Source organism: Oryza brachyantha, chromosome 8, assembly GCF_000231095.2.
Source record: "Oryza brachyantha chromosome 8, ObraRS2, whole genome shotgun sequence".
Taxonomy (NCBI): domain Eukaryota; kingdom Viridiplantae; phylum Streptophyta; class Magnoliopsida; order Poales; family Poaceae; genus Oryza; species Oryza brachyantha.
The window spans coordinates 18145243-18158874 of record NC_023170.2 but is presented as its reverse complement, the minus strand read 5'-3'; the positions used below and the strand labels follow the sequence as shown (position 1 = coordinate 18158874).

The window sequence follows — 13632 nt, the reverse complement described above, 5'->3', positions numbered from 1 at the left end:
CCCATTTTGGCATGTGGTTAGCACTTAATTACTTCCAGGGTTTCCCGTGAACCGGTCCTTAATTACCATGAGTGCGACTCTCAAAACCATGCACCCACAGCCCACCATTATCAATATTTTAGTTGACATCAACCCGAACCGGGTAGTGAATCAATATATGAACTATTCAGAACTAAGCATGATTAAATGTGATCCCATGAGCTATTTGTTCTAAGCATGGCTAAGCATTAACCTAGGCCTAACTCTAGTCAATTTACCCCTGGTCCAGCCATGAATAAAGTTGGATAAACAACGGCATAATAATAAGGTTTACCCGAAAATAGCATAAAGTAAGTACTTTAATTAAAACAATGCATATTTGAAATAAATAAGCGGGGAATTTGCAATAATGGGTTCAATATGCTCAAGGATGAGTGTCACTTGCCTTGCTCTGGCCCTTGGGGAACTTCGGCGACGATCTCGAAGTAAACCGGCTCTTCGGCGGGGTCCGAATCTAAGCGACAAAGCACAAAAATAAATAAAACAGGCACAAACTCTACAGAAACAGCAAAAGAAACTATTTTTAATGGATTCTTGATAATTTTATGAACTTAATGAAATTTGAATGGACCTAAACGGAGACTAGATGAATTACTTATGAATTTTAGAAGTTTTCTGGGTTTTTAGCTAAACAGAAAAGTCCTAAATCAATTATTGCGCAATTAATGGGGCTGCTGACGTCAGCGAGGAGAGAGGGTACTGACGGCTGACAGGTGGGGACCACCTGTCGGTGAGAGAGAGGGAGTGGGAGAGACTGACACGCGGGACCCACGGGAGGAGAGAGGAAGCGGGCGCGGGGACCGACTGACGAGTGGGACCCACTCGTCAGCGAGAGGGAACAGAGAGGAGGGACGCCGAGCGCGGCTCGGGCGGACGGCGGCGACCGGCGGGAGCGGCGGGTGACGCGGCGGCGGCGCGACGGCGACGGCACGACGGCGACGACCGGCGAGAGGCGACGGCGCGACGGCGACGACGGCCGGGGCGGCGACGCACGGGCGCAACCCGGCAGACCAGCGGCGACGGCGACTGGCGAGCAGCGACAGCGCGACACGCGCGGGAGCAGGCGACGGCGGCCAGACGTCGGCGACGCGGAGGCGACGACGACCACGGCGGCCGGCGGGAGGGGCGAGCTTCGGTTTCGTCCGGCGACGGCGCGCGACTCGGCGGCGGTCGGCCGGAAAGGGGGAGAAAGAGGGGAGGAGGGTGCGGACGCTCACCGGCGGCGGCGAGAGCGCGGACGGGTCGGCGAGACTGAGGCGGAGGTGGCGACGCGGGTGGGTGCGGGAGATCGGCGGTGGCGGCGGAAATCGATCGGCGACGGCGAGGCGACCGGGCGCGACGGCGACGACGCGACGGAGGAATGCGCGGCGCGGGAACACTCACCGGCGACGACGAGGACGGCGACCGGTCGGCGACAGCGGCGCGGAGGTGAAGACGCGGCTGGACAGCGGCGAAGGCGTCCGACGGCGAAGTTGCGCGGCGGCGGCGAGAGGCAGCAGCGCGGCGGCGACACGAGCGACGGCGGAAAGTGAGCGACGGCGCGCGGCGGCTCGGGATTTATAGGGTGGCGGCACCGGCTAGGGCGGGCGGAGGTTGGAGACCGAGTCGGCGACAGCGCGGTCTCGGCGGCGGCGGTTGCGGCGCGGCGGCGGACTCGGACTCGGCCGGCGCGGCGCGGGCGCGGGCGGCCGAAACGGTCACTGACAGGTGGGCCCCACCTGTCAGTGGCGCGCGAGAGAGGAGGGAGGCGGCGCGGACTCGCGGCGCGGGCGCGCGGCGAGCTGGGCCGAAGCCGTGGCCTAGGCGGGGGCGCGCGCTGGCGGGCGGAGGGAGCGGCCGGTTCGGCTGGGCCGGCCGAGGAGGAGTGGGCCGGCTCGGCTGGGCCGGCCTGGGAAGGAAAGAAAAGAAAAAGAAAAGGAAAAAGAGAGAGGGAGGAAAATTGGACTTCGGCCCAATTTGAGAAGGAAGGGAAAAAGAAAGGAAAAAGGAGGGAAAAAGGAAAACCCCACTTTTGCCGAGTTTTAAATTAATTTGTTTGGCCAAATTTTATACTTCTGCAATTTAAATTTAAATCCTGTTAGTCGATTTGCGAGCCTCGATTTAATTGAATTAATTCCTTTTGGAGGGATTTTTCCTGAGTTAATTAAGCCAATTGTTTTTTTACGGATTTCTTTTTACGATTTAGGCTTAGGACGAAACTCCGGGTGTGACACTCACCATCATAAAGTGGAGCTAAATTATCAAAATATGGGAAGGACTTATCTCGCCAATGAATTGCATCTTTGTTCTTGCGATCAGCAAAAGTGTCCCAAACACTTTGTGGTGCACTCACCATCATTCTGTCACTATCCCATCCAAAACCACTTTGATCCAACAAATCTTTAACACTGCGATAATCCTTCTACAAATCCTGCTCCTTTTGCTTGACTTGGTTGGTCGTAAATGATGTACTAAACTTTGTATTCAGGCGGCAAACAATATTTGTCCATGCTTCCTTATTCCAAGCATTTTGTGTTCGAAAACCTGGCACGTCATGATCTGTTAGGAGTTCAATAAGGAACAGCTTCATCTGGTGACTCTATTTGGCTCTCTTTGTCGTCCCTAAATTTGACAAACATTTTTCAATTTCAGTTTCAGCAGCAATATGAAACAAAAAAAGGTTTGATGCAAACAACAATTGAAATTGAATTTGCAAATATTACCTATTTCTTGACGCTCTGCAGTCCCATGCTCACTGTCAACATCAACATAAATCTGTGGTAGAGGTTGCTGGCCTCGTCGATCGGACAAATTGCGTTGATTTGCCATAGTCATCTGAGAAGAGCCTTTCGATGGCATTGTCTTCCTAACCCAAAAAAAAAAGAAAGAAAGAAAAAATAAATACACAATCCTTATCAGAGAGGGATTTACACCTACAATGCCAATGAAACAAACTAGTTCAAAGTAGCAAGCTTAAAAATTCACTAATCCATAGATCCCAAGTACATATGGACTAATAAGTCAATAATAAGTCAAGTATGAAAGCTCAAAAGTGCAGACAAATACCAAATCAATGGCCCTGGCTGCTGCCCTCGACGGTGAACCTGCCGCACGCCTCCGCCTAGCTGAGCCCAACCTGTGCACTAGATGGATGTTGTGCTTGGTTGCTGCGTGCTGCTAGTTCTTGCGACTGCGTCCCCAGCGCAAGCCGCATACGCGACTGAGTCGATGAGCCTCGCCTCCGCCTTGCACCCCCGGCGGCCAGCTCAAGCTGCTGTCTATCTCTATTATGTGGTCCTCAGTGTTCTCGTTCTCATCTTTCTTTATCTTTTTTTCTGGAAGAAGCGAGAAGGGCCACACGGTTTACCGCCAAACACACAAAAGCGGTGCCAACGACAGCGCGCGCACGCGTGGGCACGCCTTCTTTCCCGCCAGGAAAGTTTCCAAAGAGGTCTTACCTCTTTCTTTTTTTCCTGTGAAAATGAACTAGAGGAATACAATCCTAAGGAATATTTCCTTTCCTTTCCTACGAATCAAAGACATACATAGGAAATAATCCATAGGATTATAAATCCTACAAAAATCCTATACCAATCCTTTGAATCAAAGGAGCCCTTAAGATGTGTGCGCTCAGGCAATCTTGAAAGTGCATTTAGCCCATAAAGTGGGTTTTACTATGTCAGTGGTGCTGACATACCCGCATGGTCGCCCACTGATCTTTGGCGCTGCTAGCCACATCAACATCACGTTAGCTAGGAAACACGCGCATTAATGGCTCCCCAGCAGACATAAGAAGCAGTAATTAGGCTTATGTAACCATGCTCTCTTTCTCTCTGTGGCACTATGGGATACCCTAAGAATTATAAAACGAAGACATTGCCAAAGGGAAAAGAAGAAGAACCCGAGTAGAAGTAATTAAAAAAACATAAACCGGGGAGTTTTGAGCTTTAGTTTGGCGTTTCGTTACTTGTACTCCACCGAGCCATAACAACAACACATAATTAGGGTATTACACATATGCATGGCCCGATCCTATATATTTATTGTGTCCACGTGTTTTAGTTTGGCATTCTTCATCACTTGCGAATCCAAGGATTCTCCTGCAATTTCCTAGGTTGATCACAAAAGAGAGTCCCACCACCTTTCCACTGGAGGAGTTCACCCTCCAAATTAAACCATATTATAAGCTTTTAGTGGTGTGCAAGTTTATGAATGCCTATGTTTGTACTTTTTTTCCTTGTAGGGTTAGGGTGTGTACGAGCGCGTTATGAGCACCTATATTTATTTTAAAAAATACCATAAGGAAAAATCATGAACTTTATTGTACGAATATAAAAATTTCCGCTTACTTAGAATTTGTTCACAACATAAAAATATTTTTAATTTTTTATACTATCTTGCCCTTCTGCTGGTGATACAGGAACGAGGTTCCTCCCATTAGTCTAAGACTTATCCGTGTACTAATAGAGAAGTATCAAGCTGCACCAAAGACTTCTTTAGAGGGGCAAGTGGATGTTGGGGCAGCCCAACGCCCCGCCAGTGTGATGTACTGTGGATGACCATTGGAGGGGGGCCATCGAGGAAGTGTGTCAACGTGAAGAGAGCCTTTATCAACAACATTTAATTCCGAGGCGTACCATTCACCTGTCACTTATCCTCACCGGCAGGTGTAGGCCATCAGTTAGATATCCAACAACATGTGTAGGCACTATCAACTGTGTTCATGGCATGTGGACATATTACACGAGTACTTACAAGCCTGTGTAAGGCTCTCACTGACCTTTGATGCCATCAGTCTCATCGCATATCTCATCAATAGGTATGAAACCCACACATTAAATGACTACCCTATAAGTTTTTTTACGTGAATGGACTGCCCATAAGTTAGCAGACAAAGGAGATAAATCTCTATAGTGGCATGTTTTGTCTAAGACTATGGTATTATGGTATTCCCTTGGCTCTAAAAGAGGAGGACCAAGCCCGATGTATAAAGACAAGCCAATCAAAGATAAAAGAAACACATAAGAGAAGGTAGAGAATTATGGTATTCCCTTGGCTCTAAAAGAGGAGGACCAAGCCCGATGTATAAAGACAAGCCAATCAAAGATAAAAGAAACACATAAGAGAAGGTAGAGAGTAGTAATCTCGCACAAGAACATCCATGAGCTACAAAAGAAAATTGTTAGAAGCTAGGGAAGTAAACTCTCAACAATCTTTAGAAAGCTTCTCTCATTCTCACCGTTTTTGTTATACGCATTCCATAAGAACATCCACAGCAGTAGTGTATTATACCTCAGTAACTCTAACATGTATATTTGCTTTGCCTATATGATTTCTCCTTGCATTTACTACATCACTCACCTTATTTGGACTAATGGATTACCCCGCGCTTTGGCTGAACACAACATTGGGTCTAACGTTCTCCCACTCGAGAATTTTACACACGGACACCTTTCGTCCTTCATTAACAATGGACACTAATTTATAGTGTTCAACTTACTTAAGAGCATTTAACAAAGGGCTTCGTAGTAAAAAAAAAAGAAGATGGTGTTCCTTTAGGGGAGTTGTGTTATTCTTGTTGAAAGATAAAGATAGGATCATTTTTTGTTCCCGGAATGACTATTTAATGGTGCGATGGATGACATAAATAATAAGTTTTTTGCAAAGAAAATTGTGTGCAAGTCATCATCTCATATTTCTAATATAAAATTTTAACTTTATAATAGTTAATTTTATTATTTATATTATTAAATAGATATTAAAAAACTCTTTCATCTTTTACTTTTTAAAAAGCACTGTTCTCGTGCTTGCGTGCGTGCAGTGCAATGCGCAAAGGTACATCATGGAGGTTTTGTTGTAAGAAACGCAGACGCAACACGCAAGAGCAGAAGCCGACACTCGAAATGAGCCATTCACACACACACGCTCGACGCGACACGACGTTGGCAAATACTAGTAGCACCGCACGGCGCGTCATGACTGACCCACCCGACCATGTCATGTGTGACAGGCCAGGCATGGGCGAAAGGACAAACCAATTTTCCTTTTCCAAATTATTACTCCCTCCTTTCTTAAATATAAATACGACTACTAATCCAACCTATTTATCTTCAGCATTTTTTTTCGTCTATATTTATGCTTATAAACCGAAATTAAGTTTTTAGCTTCAAATTTAAAGTTGATTTTTGTCTTTTCTTATCGTATTTAATTTTTTAACTTATCTTTTAAATCACCAAGAACATGTATATAAACATTTTATTGATAAATTATTTTTCTTTTCATTTCTCTTTTTATATAAAAGGCTAGAATATACGTCCCTAGAGTCGTAGTTAGATGGATAATATCATTATAGGTGCTACTTACTTCGATATTTTATTTAATCGATATTTTATTTATTGTAATTAACTTTTAACACAGATTCCGTAAGGGTATGCTCTTCTCTTCTTAGGACACATTCATCGTTTTTTATGCGCACGCTTCTCGAACGGCTAAACGATATGTTTTTTAAAAAATTTCTATATAAAAGTTGCTTTAAAATTATACTAATCTACTTTTAATTTTTATAACTAATAATTAATTAATTATTTACTAATCTATTTTTACGTTTTTCGTGCCAAACAAGTCAAGTACCACCGAGCGCAGCAGAGGGAGTACTACCTACTGGATGGCAGTTCTCGTGCTCCAGAAAATTAGAGTTGTGTTCTTTTCTTTAGATTATTTTTATTTTTATTTTTGCACTTTTTTCCGAACCGTTTAGCTAAACGGTAAAAAAAGGTTTATAAAAAAATCACTGTTTCATGGGATTGCCTTTGGGCCTATACTGCGCAGTTTAGATGGAAGGCGAAGAAGGACGGAATTTTTTTATTTTTAAACCTTTTAAAGAAATAATTTTATTACTAAACCTCCGCCCTATGAATCTTTTCGCCATGCCATCAATATTGGTGTGGCGAAACGGCTTGCCATGCTATGCCATGCCCGATCAAACGGCGTGGCAGCGTTATTATACCAGCGTGGTCAAAAGGTTCAGTTTTGAAAAAAATTTGTCCGATGGTTTAGTAATAAAATTACTTGCTAAAAAGATTTATTTAATAAAATAATTTCACGAAGGATCCCTTCCTGTCATCCTGTGAATGGGGCATAAGTAGATACCAATATAGAAAAAATTCGGATTCTAGCCTTATGTCAGACCCGTGGATGTACGGTTACCTAACCTCTAAACGGTGAAATAAAATTTTGCGGACAATTCATCATCTTATAGTCTTGTATTTCTTAAGTATGTTGTCAACTTTATATCAGTTTATTTTATTAAATAATTATAATAAAATAATATAGTCTTCCGTGTTTCTGTAACATCGACCAAATAACGCAGCGGTACATCGCTCGGTCAGTTGGTTTTCGTTTCATTTTTGTTCTTTTCTTAATTATAGAAAATTGCTCGTGGGTCACAACTGATAAAACTAATTTTAATTGTACATAAGTATTAAGAGAATGATCTCATAAGAAATATGATCTTGTGTTGCATAGCATGTGAACCTATACAGAAAAAAATAGAAATATAATAGTATATGTGCCAATTAGTTAGGTTTCTTCCCGTGGAATTTACCAATCGGGTTTAAATCCTTTGATCTGACATAGATCATCGTATTCACGACACAACTAATTATTCTTTCACTACGGTGCAGCGGATACACATATATAGTCGCGACCAGAGGAGCAGCGCAGCAGTAGGCCGGCTGGAGAAGCTTTGAAAGATACTACTGTCATGTATTGATTCGAACCGTTCAGCGCAGGAGCAACCACATATATGTCAAACTGTGTTTTGCACGCACCATCTTCAAAATACTAATGCAACTTATGATTATGTGTACACCCAAAGTTGACCTAATATATACATACGTTTTTTTACGAAAACACATTACAACGTAAACACTCACACGCACGTACACACTTCCCTAAAAACGCACTCGCGCAAACCTCCTATGAGCACCTTCGAAGATTGGTCGGTAAGCCTAGAGAAACCCTCAAGTCGCCACGGGCGCCTCGTTGTCAACGGGCACGTCGTCTCCTACTGAAAGCACAAAATCATTAGAATCCTGAAAAATTCGCTCCAACGAGGAGTCTGACCCAAATACTAAGACCTTATGTACCGACTATCTTACGTGCCCTTTAGCATACGTGAACACACGCGCAGACTCGGCGGCTGAAAAATCTAACTTATGCGGTACGGATACACGGACGTGCAATGCAAGCGAACGACGAAACGATGTTGACTTTTTTAAAAAAAATTTATTTATGTTGGGTTGTTTGTTTTATTCGATTTTAATCCATATTTTATATATATATATATATATATATATATATATAATCATAAGTCATAGTTACATTTACTATAATAATAAATTATATTATAAAAAATAATTAGTAATTATATATTTTTAATAAGATTAATAATTAAATATGATTTTATAAAAGTTAACGGTGTCAATACAGAGATAGAAATTAAAGAAAAAAAGAAACTGTAAGTGTATGTCTGATTTCAAGTGGGCTCATGGGCCTTGGACTCAACTCACAAGAATCCGTATGTATGTAGTCCACTTTTGGGCTTGTGTTTCTTCTTCCCCTCGATCGTCTTCCTGCGCTCCTCTTCTAGGGTTTGCTGCTTCCCCTCGCGCCGCCGCCGCTCAGATGGGAGGCAAGTGCCCGCACCGCAAGGTCAAGAAGCGCCGCCTCTCGCACAAGACGGCTCGCCGCGGCAAGTTCCTCGTCAAGGCTGACGACGCCGTCTACGACGAGCTGGTCAAGCTGGCCGACGCCGGCAAGGACGCCGACGCTACCCAGCTCCCCGTCGACGAGGACCTCCCCGGCATGGGGCAGTTCTACTGCCTCCACTGCGAGTATGCCCACCCTCCCCTTGCCTTTTGCCTTGTTCGTTAGTGGATCCCCCCCCCCCCCCTCTTTCATATAATCTATGGAGTCCTCTTGTCTCGTCTAGTTACAGATCAATACAACTAACACGGTGCTTTGCTTCCTGCCTGCGATTAACTCTCTTTTTCACAGCAGATTTTATCATATACCTATCCATTTCACAATGTAAGACTTTATAGCCTTAGCTAGATTCAGATTCATATGTACAAACAATATACATTGATCACTAGATGAATTTAAACCAGGCTAAAAATTCTTACAATATGAGACGGAGTGAGTAGTATTCATACTCGGCTGACCAACATGAACATGTCTTTTGTTATTATAGACTAGTATATCGACTGAATTTTGTAGTTCGCATGCTGCCTTTTAATTGAATTGAGGTGTGTAGGCTGTAACTACTGTGATAAACCATTTGTCTTTTATTATTGCAATGCTTGCAACGACCTGAAACCACTGTGAAATAATTCTGCTCTTACTGTTTATTTCTGATACCAATCATATAACACTTGCTATGGTGCTTGATGCCTGCAGTCGTTACTTCGCGAGTGACAGTGTCAAGGAGGAGCACTACCGCTCAAAGCGCCACAAGAAAAGGTGATTTCCTTACCCAAGTCTACTATTTTGAAATTGGGTTAATTAGATTCATGTCATTATAAATTTGTCAGTTTTAAAATATGCCATTAATTGTAAAAATGCCATTATAATTTTAGAACTATTTCATTATGTATCATCAATCTCATGTTTGCCACATTCCAGTATCACAATGGACCCTTGGTTACTGGAAACATGCAAGCTTCATAAATGCATATGTGTTCCTTGTTGCATTACCTCAGCTAAACAGAAATGCTCTGCTCTAGATTGTATTTTGCAGTCTCAAGGAAATATTATTTTATTTCACTAATCTATACATGTACGCTTTTTGGTGTTCAATAGCAAACTTTTAGTGCTGAGGAGATGCAATTGCTTAGAGCATATAATGTAACAAGCTATCTTTTGACAAATTTTGCAGACAGATGAAAAAGATCTTTAATTTTGGGATGCATCTAGTACATATCGCTATACTAGCATGGCTAGACGGTGTAACTTTGAGCTTAAAATCTAAAAACACTATTGTGCTACAGAAAAATCTCTATTGTGCTAGCGGCACAGATCAATCTACTATGCTCTATATCTAATAATGACTTTGTGATACTTGTAGGATCAAACAAATGTCAGGGCCAGCCCCACATACCCAACTTGATGCGGACCTTGCTGCTGGAATGGGAATGCCTGATAATGGCCTGAAGCTCATGTCCATGTGAACCTCCTCCTATTCCTAGTTTTTACTATGTTTTTGTCACTGCCGTACGTGTGTACTTGCATGCTCTGCTTAGTAGTTAATGGGGCTGAGTGTCTGTTGGTCCAAGAATTACTCTGTTTTAAGAAGCCGGGGGTTACTCTGCTTTGCCTGCCTCATTTTGTCTCTGCTTCTGATTGAAGGCCGGCCAGTGCTCGGGATCAAACCGAGTTGTTGGTTTATCGATACATATTTTTGCTGTGGCAGCTTGTAGACCTTCACAGCACATTGCTATTGAGCATCGGCTTGAGCACGACCTACCAGAGGCAAGGTTTCGGCTTTTGATGGTTGTCCTCTGCCTGTCTTGTAATCCCTAGCACTCTACGCAGACAGAAGTCATCAAACCAGTTTTGACCACTAGTTACACAATGTAATATGAAGGGTTAGTGTTTTTCTTATTTAAGAAAAAAATATAATTTATAAATAAAACTTTTATATACGTGTTCTTAGTGATTTAAAAAGATTAAAAAAAACTATGATGAAAAAACCTAAATCAACTCTAATTTTTATTTTTAAAATTTAAATTTTATCCTATAAACATAAATGAAAGGGTGAGTGTGATGTATTCTTTCGCGAGCCCGTGGCCCTAGCTCTCCTCCTCCCCTCCCCAATCCTCTCCTAAATCAAGTTCCTTCGATAGGGGGGGATTAAGAGTGTCATCTTTTTGCTCTTTAAGAAAAAAAACAAAATAATATATTTGTAAATGAAATGTAATGTGTAAATAAAACTTTTATATATGTGTTATTAGGCTTAAAAACAAAGTTTGAAAAATAAACTATGAGAAAAACTCTAAAATTAATTTTAAATTTAATGTTAAAATTTAAATTTTATTTTATAAATATAAATATAAGTGAAAAATAAGGATACAAGCAACCATAGCAGGAAATTGATAAGCGACGGTGGTCCCCTCTCTCTCCTCTGCAGGGACGAGCAAATTGAGTTAAGACTCTTGCTCTGGTGCTATGCCCTTGTGATGAGCAGATGGCGATGCCACAAGTCGTCTTCGTTAAGTTGTCGGGCTGCTTTCCTGGTACTCGCTTCGTCCCAAAATAAATCAATTTTTTATTTTTTATCTTTAATTTTTGACTCTTTGTCTTATTTAAATTTTTTTTGCGATTGATATTTTTGTTTCTATTAGATGATAAATCATAAATAGTACTTTATGTGTGACTAATTTTTTTTAATTTTCTGAATTTTTTTAAATAAGACGGATGATCAAATGTTGGACACGGAAATCAGAAAATTCGTTTTTTTTTTTTCGGAGGGAGTACGCTCTATCATCTGACCATCACTATACCTGACCATCACTATTTCTCCCCTCCAGATCAGATGTAGCGGTTGAGCTCAAGCTAAAACTGCAAGATTTCACTGCCATTGCCTAATCAGTCAAGCTCCACTCCAGCGAGAGGGGAGACCGCATGCATAGGTGGGGTGGGTACGACGTTGCATGACATGAGCGATGCCTTTGAACCCATGCTCTCTCCACACGAGTAATGACCTTATGTTATGGCAGTAGGGATCGACCTGACCAACAAGGAGTATGGTAGGATGGCATATGTCTTGCCTTTACTGGTGTGTTGATGTGACTATACACTTCTCACACCCCGTGATATTTGCTCATCCTCAATCTAGCCTGACCTGATTTTGGGGCATGTTTCTCCACTGAATACCTCTCCCTCTTAGGGTGTGTTTAGTTAGGGAAATAAAAATTTTTGGATGTCACATCAGACGTTTGACTAGATATCGGAATGGGTTTTCGGACATGAATGAAAAAACGAATTTCACGGCTCGCCTAGAAACCACGAGACGAATCTTCTGAGCCTAATTAATCTGTCATTAGAGCATGTAGGTTACTGTAGCACTTATGGCTAATCATGGCCTAATTAGGCTTAAAAGATTCGTCTCACGATTATGTAATTAGTTTTTCGTTTCATCTATATTTAATACTCTATTTAGGTGTCTAAAGATTAGATGTGATGTTTTTGATATAAAATTTTTGGGAACTACACAGGGCCTAGTGTATGTGGATGATTTGACCCCGTTGCCATGAATAAGATTAGCATGTTTTCCAACTGCTAAACGTGTGAAAAATTTCTATATATATAAAGTTTTTAAAAATCAAATAAATTCATTTGCAATTTTCAAATATTTAATTCTCAATTAATCATATTCCTTGTTTTGCACGAGGCTATCAACTAATCCAGGCCCCGTTCGGCAAAAGGGGGGGCATAATTTAACTTATGCCTGCACGGAAAACGTAGTAATAGATTAGTATATGATTAATTAATTATTAATTATTTAAAAAATATGAAATATATTAATATGATTTTTTAGAACAATTTTTTCTATAGAAAATTTTTGCAAAATATACACCATTTAGCAGTTCGGGAAACTTGCGCGCGAAAAACGAGGAAAGCTTAATTACCTTGTGGGTATGGCCGAACGCGGCCCTAGCCGAACAGGATGCAGCCACTGGCCATTCTTTTCATATTTGATATTGGATTATTTGCTCCACGATTTTAAAAAAATGTATTTTCTAAACAAAATAAAACTCTACTGTATTGATTAGATCACCTTTTGAAGTTGTTTGTTAAGTTTGTCGAAATATGTTATTTATCTCTATAATTAATTAGATAATCCAAAAATATATAATGTAAACAAGCTAAATTAAGTGGAGCCTAGTTTCTGGTCATCTTGCTACTGGTCTTGTTGGAATAGAAGTGTTTTGATATGCGGTAAGAACAAGTCGCTCGTGCATTAGATAATACTTTATTTGTCCTAGAATATAAATGATTCTACGAATAAATCTGAACAATCATTTGTCGAGATCCATCCTTGAAACCCTTATTTCTTGTATATAGTAGAAAGGGAATGAGAGAGGGGGAGGGAGAGGGCCTGAGGCGAATGATGAACCGGTGGAGGTGAAATGAGTAGATAGATAGATGTCTTGGATGCACCTTTTGTGTCTGTGTGCCCGCGTCAATATGCATATGCTGCCGGGGCCAAAGCCAAGCTAGCGAAATGAATGAATTGGTTTGCATCATTGCCAGTTGTGCCATTGTCCTCTCCTGCCTATTTCTTTCCCTTTCATGGTCCCAATCATGTTTAGTTCCCAAAATTTTTTTTCAAAAACATCGCATCGAATTTTTGGACATTTAAATAAAACATTAAACATAGATGAATCAGAAAACTAATTACATAGTTATGGAAGAAATCTTGAGACGAATCTTTTGAGCCTAATTAGCCCATGATTAGCCATAAGTGCTACAGTAACCTACATGTGCTAATGACGAATTAATTAGGCTCAAAAGATTCATCTCGCGGTTTCTAGGCTAGCCGTGAAATTCATT

General features: G+C 41.6%; 1 protein-coding gene and 1 long non-coding RNA gene across 2 annotated transcripts; one reads left to right on the top strand and one right to left on the bottom strand.

The window, feature by feature from the left end:
• Window positions 1-454: 454 nt before the first annotated feature.
• Window positions 455-3322, bottom strand: LOC102711457. The gene is made up of 4 exons (XR_005812366.1): window positions 3085-3322; window positions 2742-2884; window positions 2257-2640; window positions 455-493 (listed from the first exon to the last, which is right to left on the bottom strand). It is a non-coding gene; the product is annotated as an uncharacterized LOC102711457 (long non-coding RNA).
• A 5315-nt stretch (window positions 3323-8637) lies between these two features.
• On the top strand, window positions 8638-10401 carry LOC102703419 (zinc finger protein 593 homolog). The gene is made up of 3 exons (XM_006659651.2): window positions 8638-8912; window positions 9478-9540; window positions 10145-10401. The coding sequence occupies exons 1-3, from the start codon at window positions 8704-8706 to the stop codon at window positions 10245-10247; spliced, it is 375 nt and encodes a 124-aa protein (XP_006659714.1). The 5' UTR covers window positions 8638-8703; the 3' UTR covers window positions 10248-10401.
• Window positions 10402-13632: the final 3231 nt, after the last annotated feature.

Bases quoted from the DNA above. Each gene is read 5' to 3' on its own strand.
- LOC102703419 (XM_006659651.2), top strand. From the start codon at position 8,704: ATGGGAGGCAAGTGCCCGCACCGCAAGGTCAAGAAGCGCCGCCTCTCG. The intron at 8,913-9,477 runs GTATGCCCACCC...TGATGCCTGCAG, and splicing joins TTCTACTGCCTCCACTGCGA to TCGTTACTTCGCGAGTGACA. The intron at 9,541-10,144 runs GTGATTTCCTTA...TGATACTTGTAG, and splicing joins TCAAAGCGCCACAAGAAAAG to GATCAAACAAATGTCAGGGC.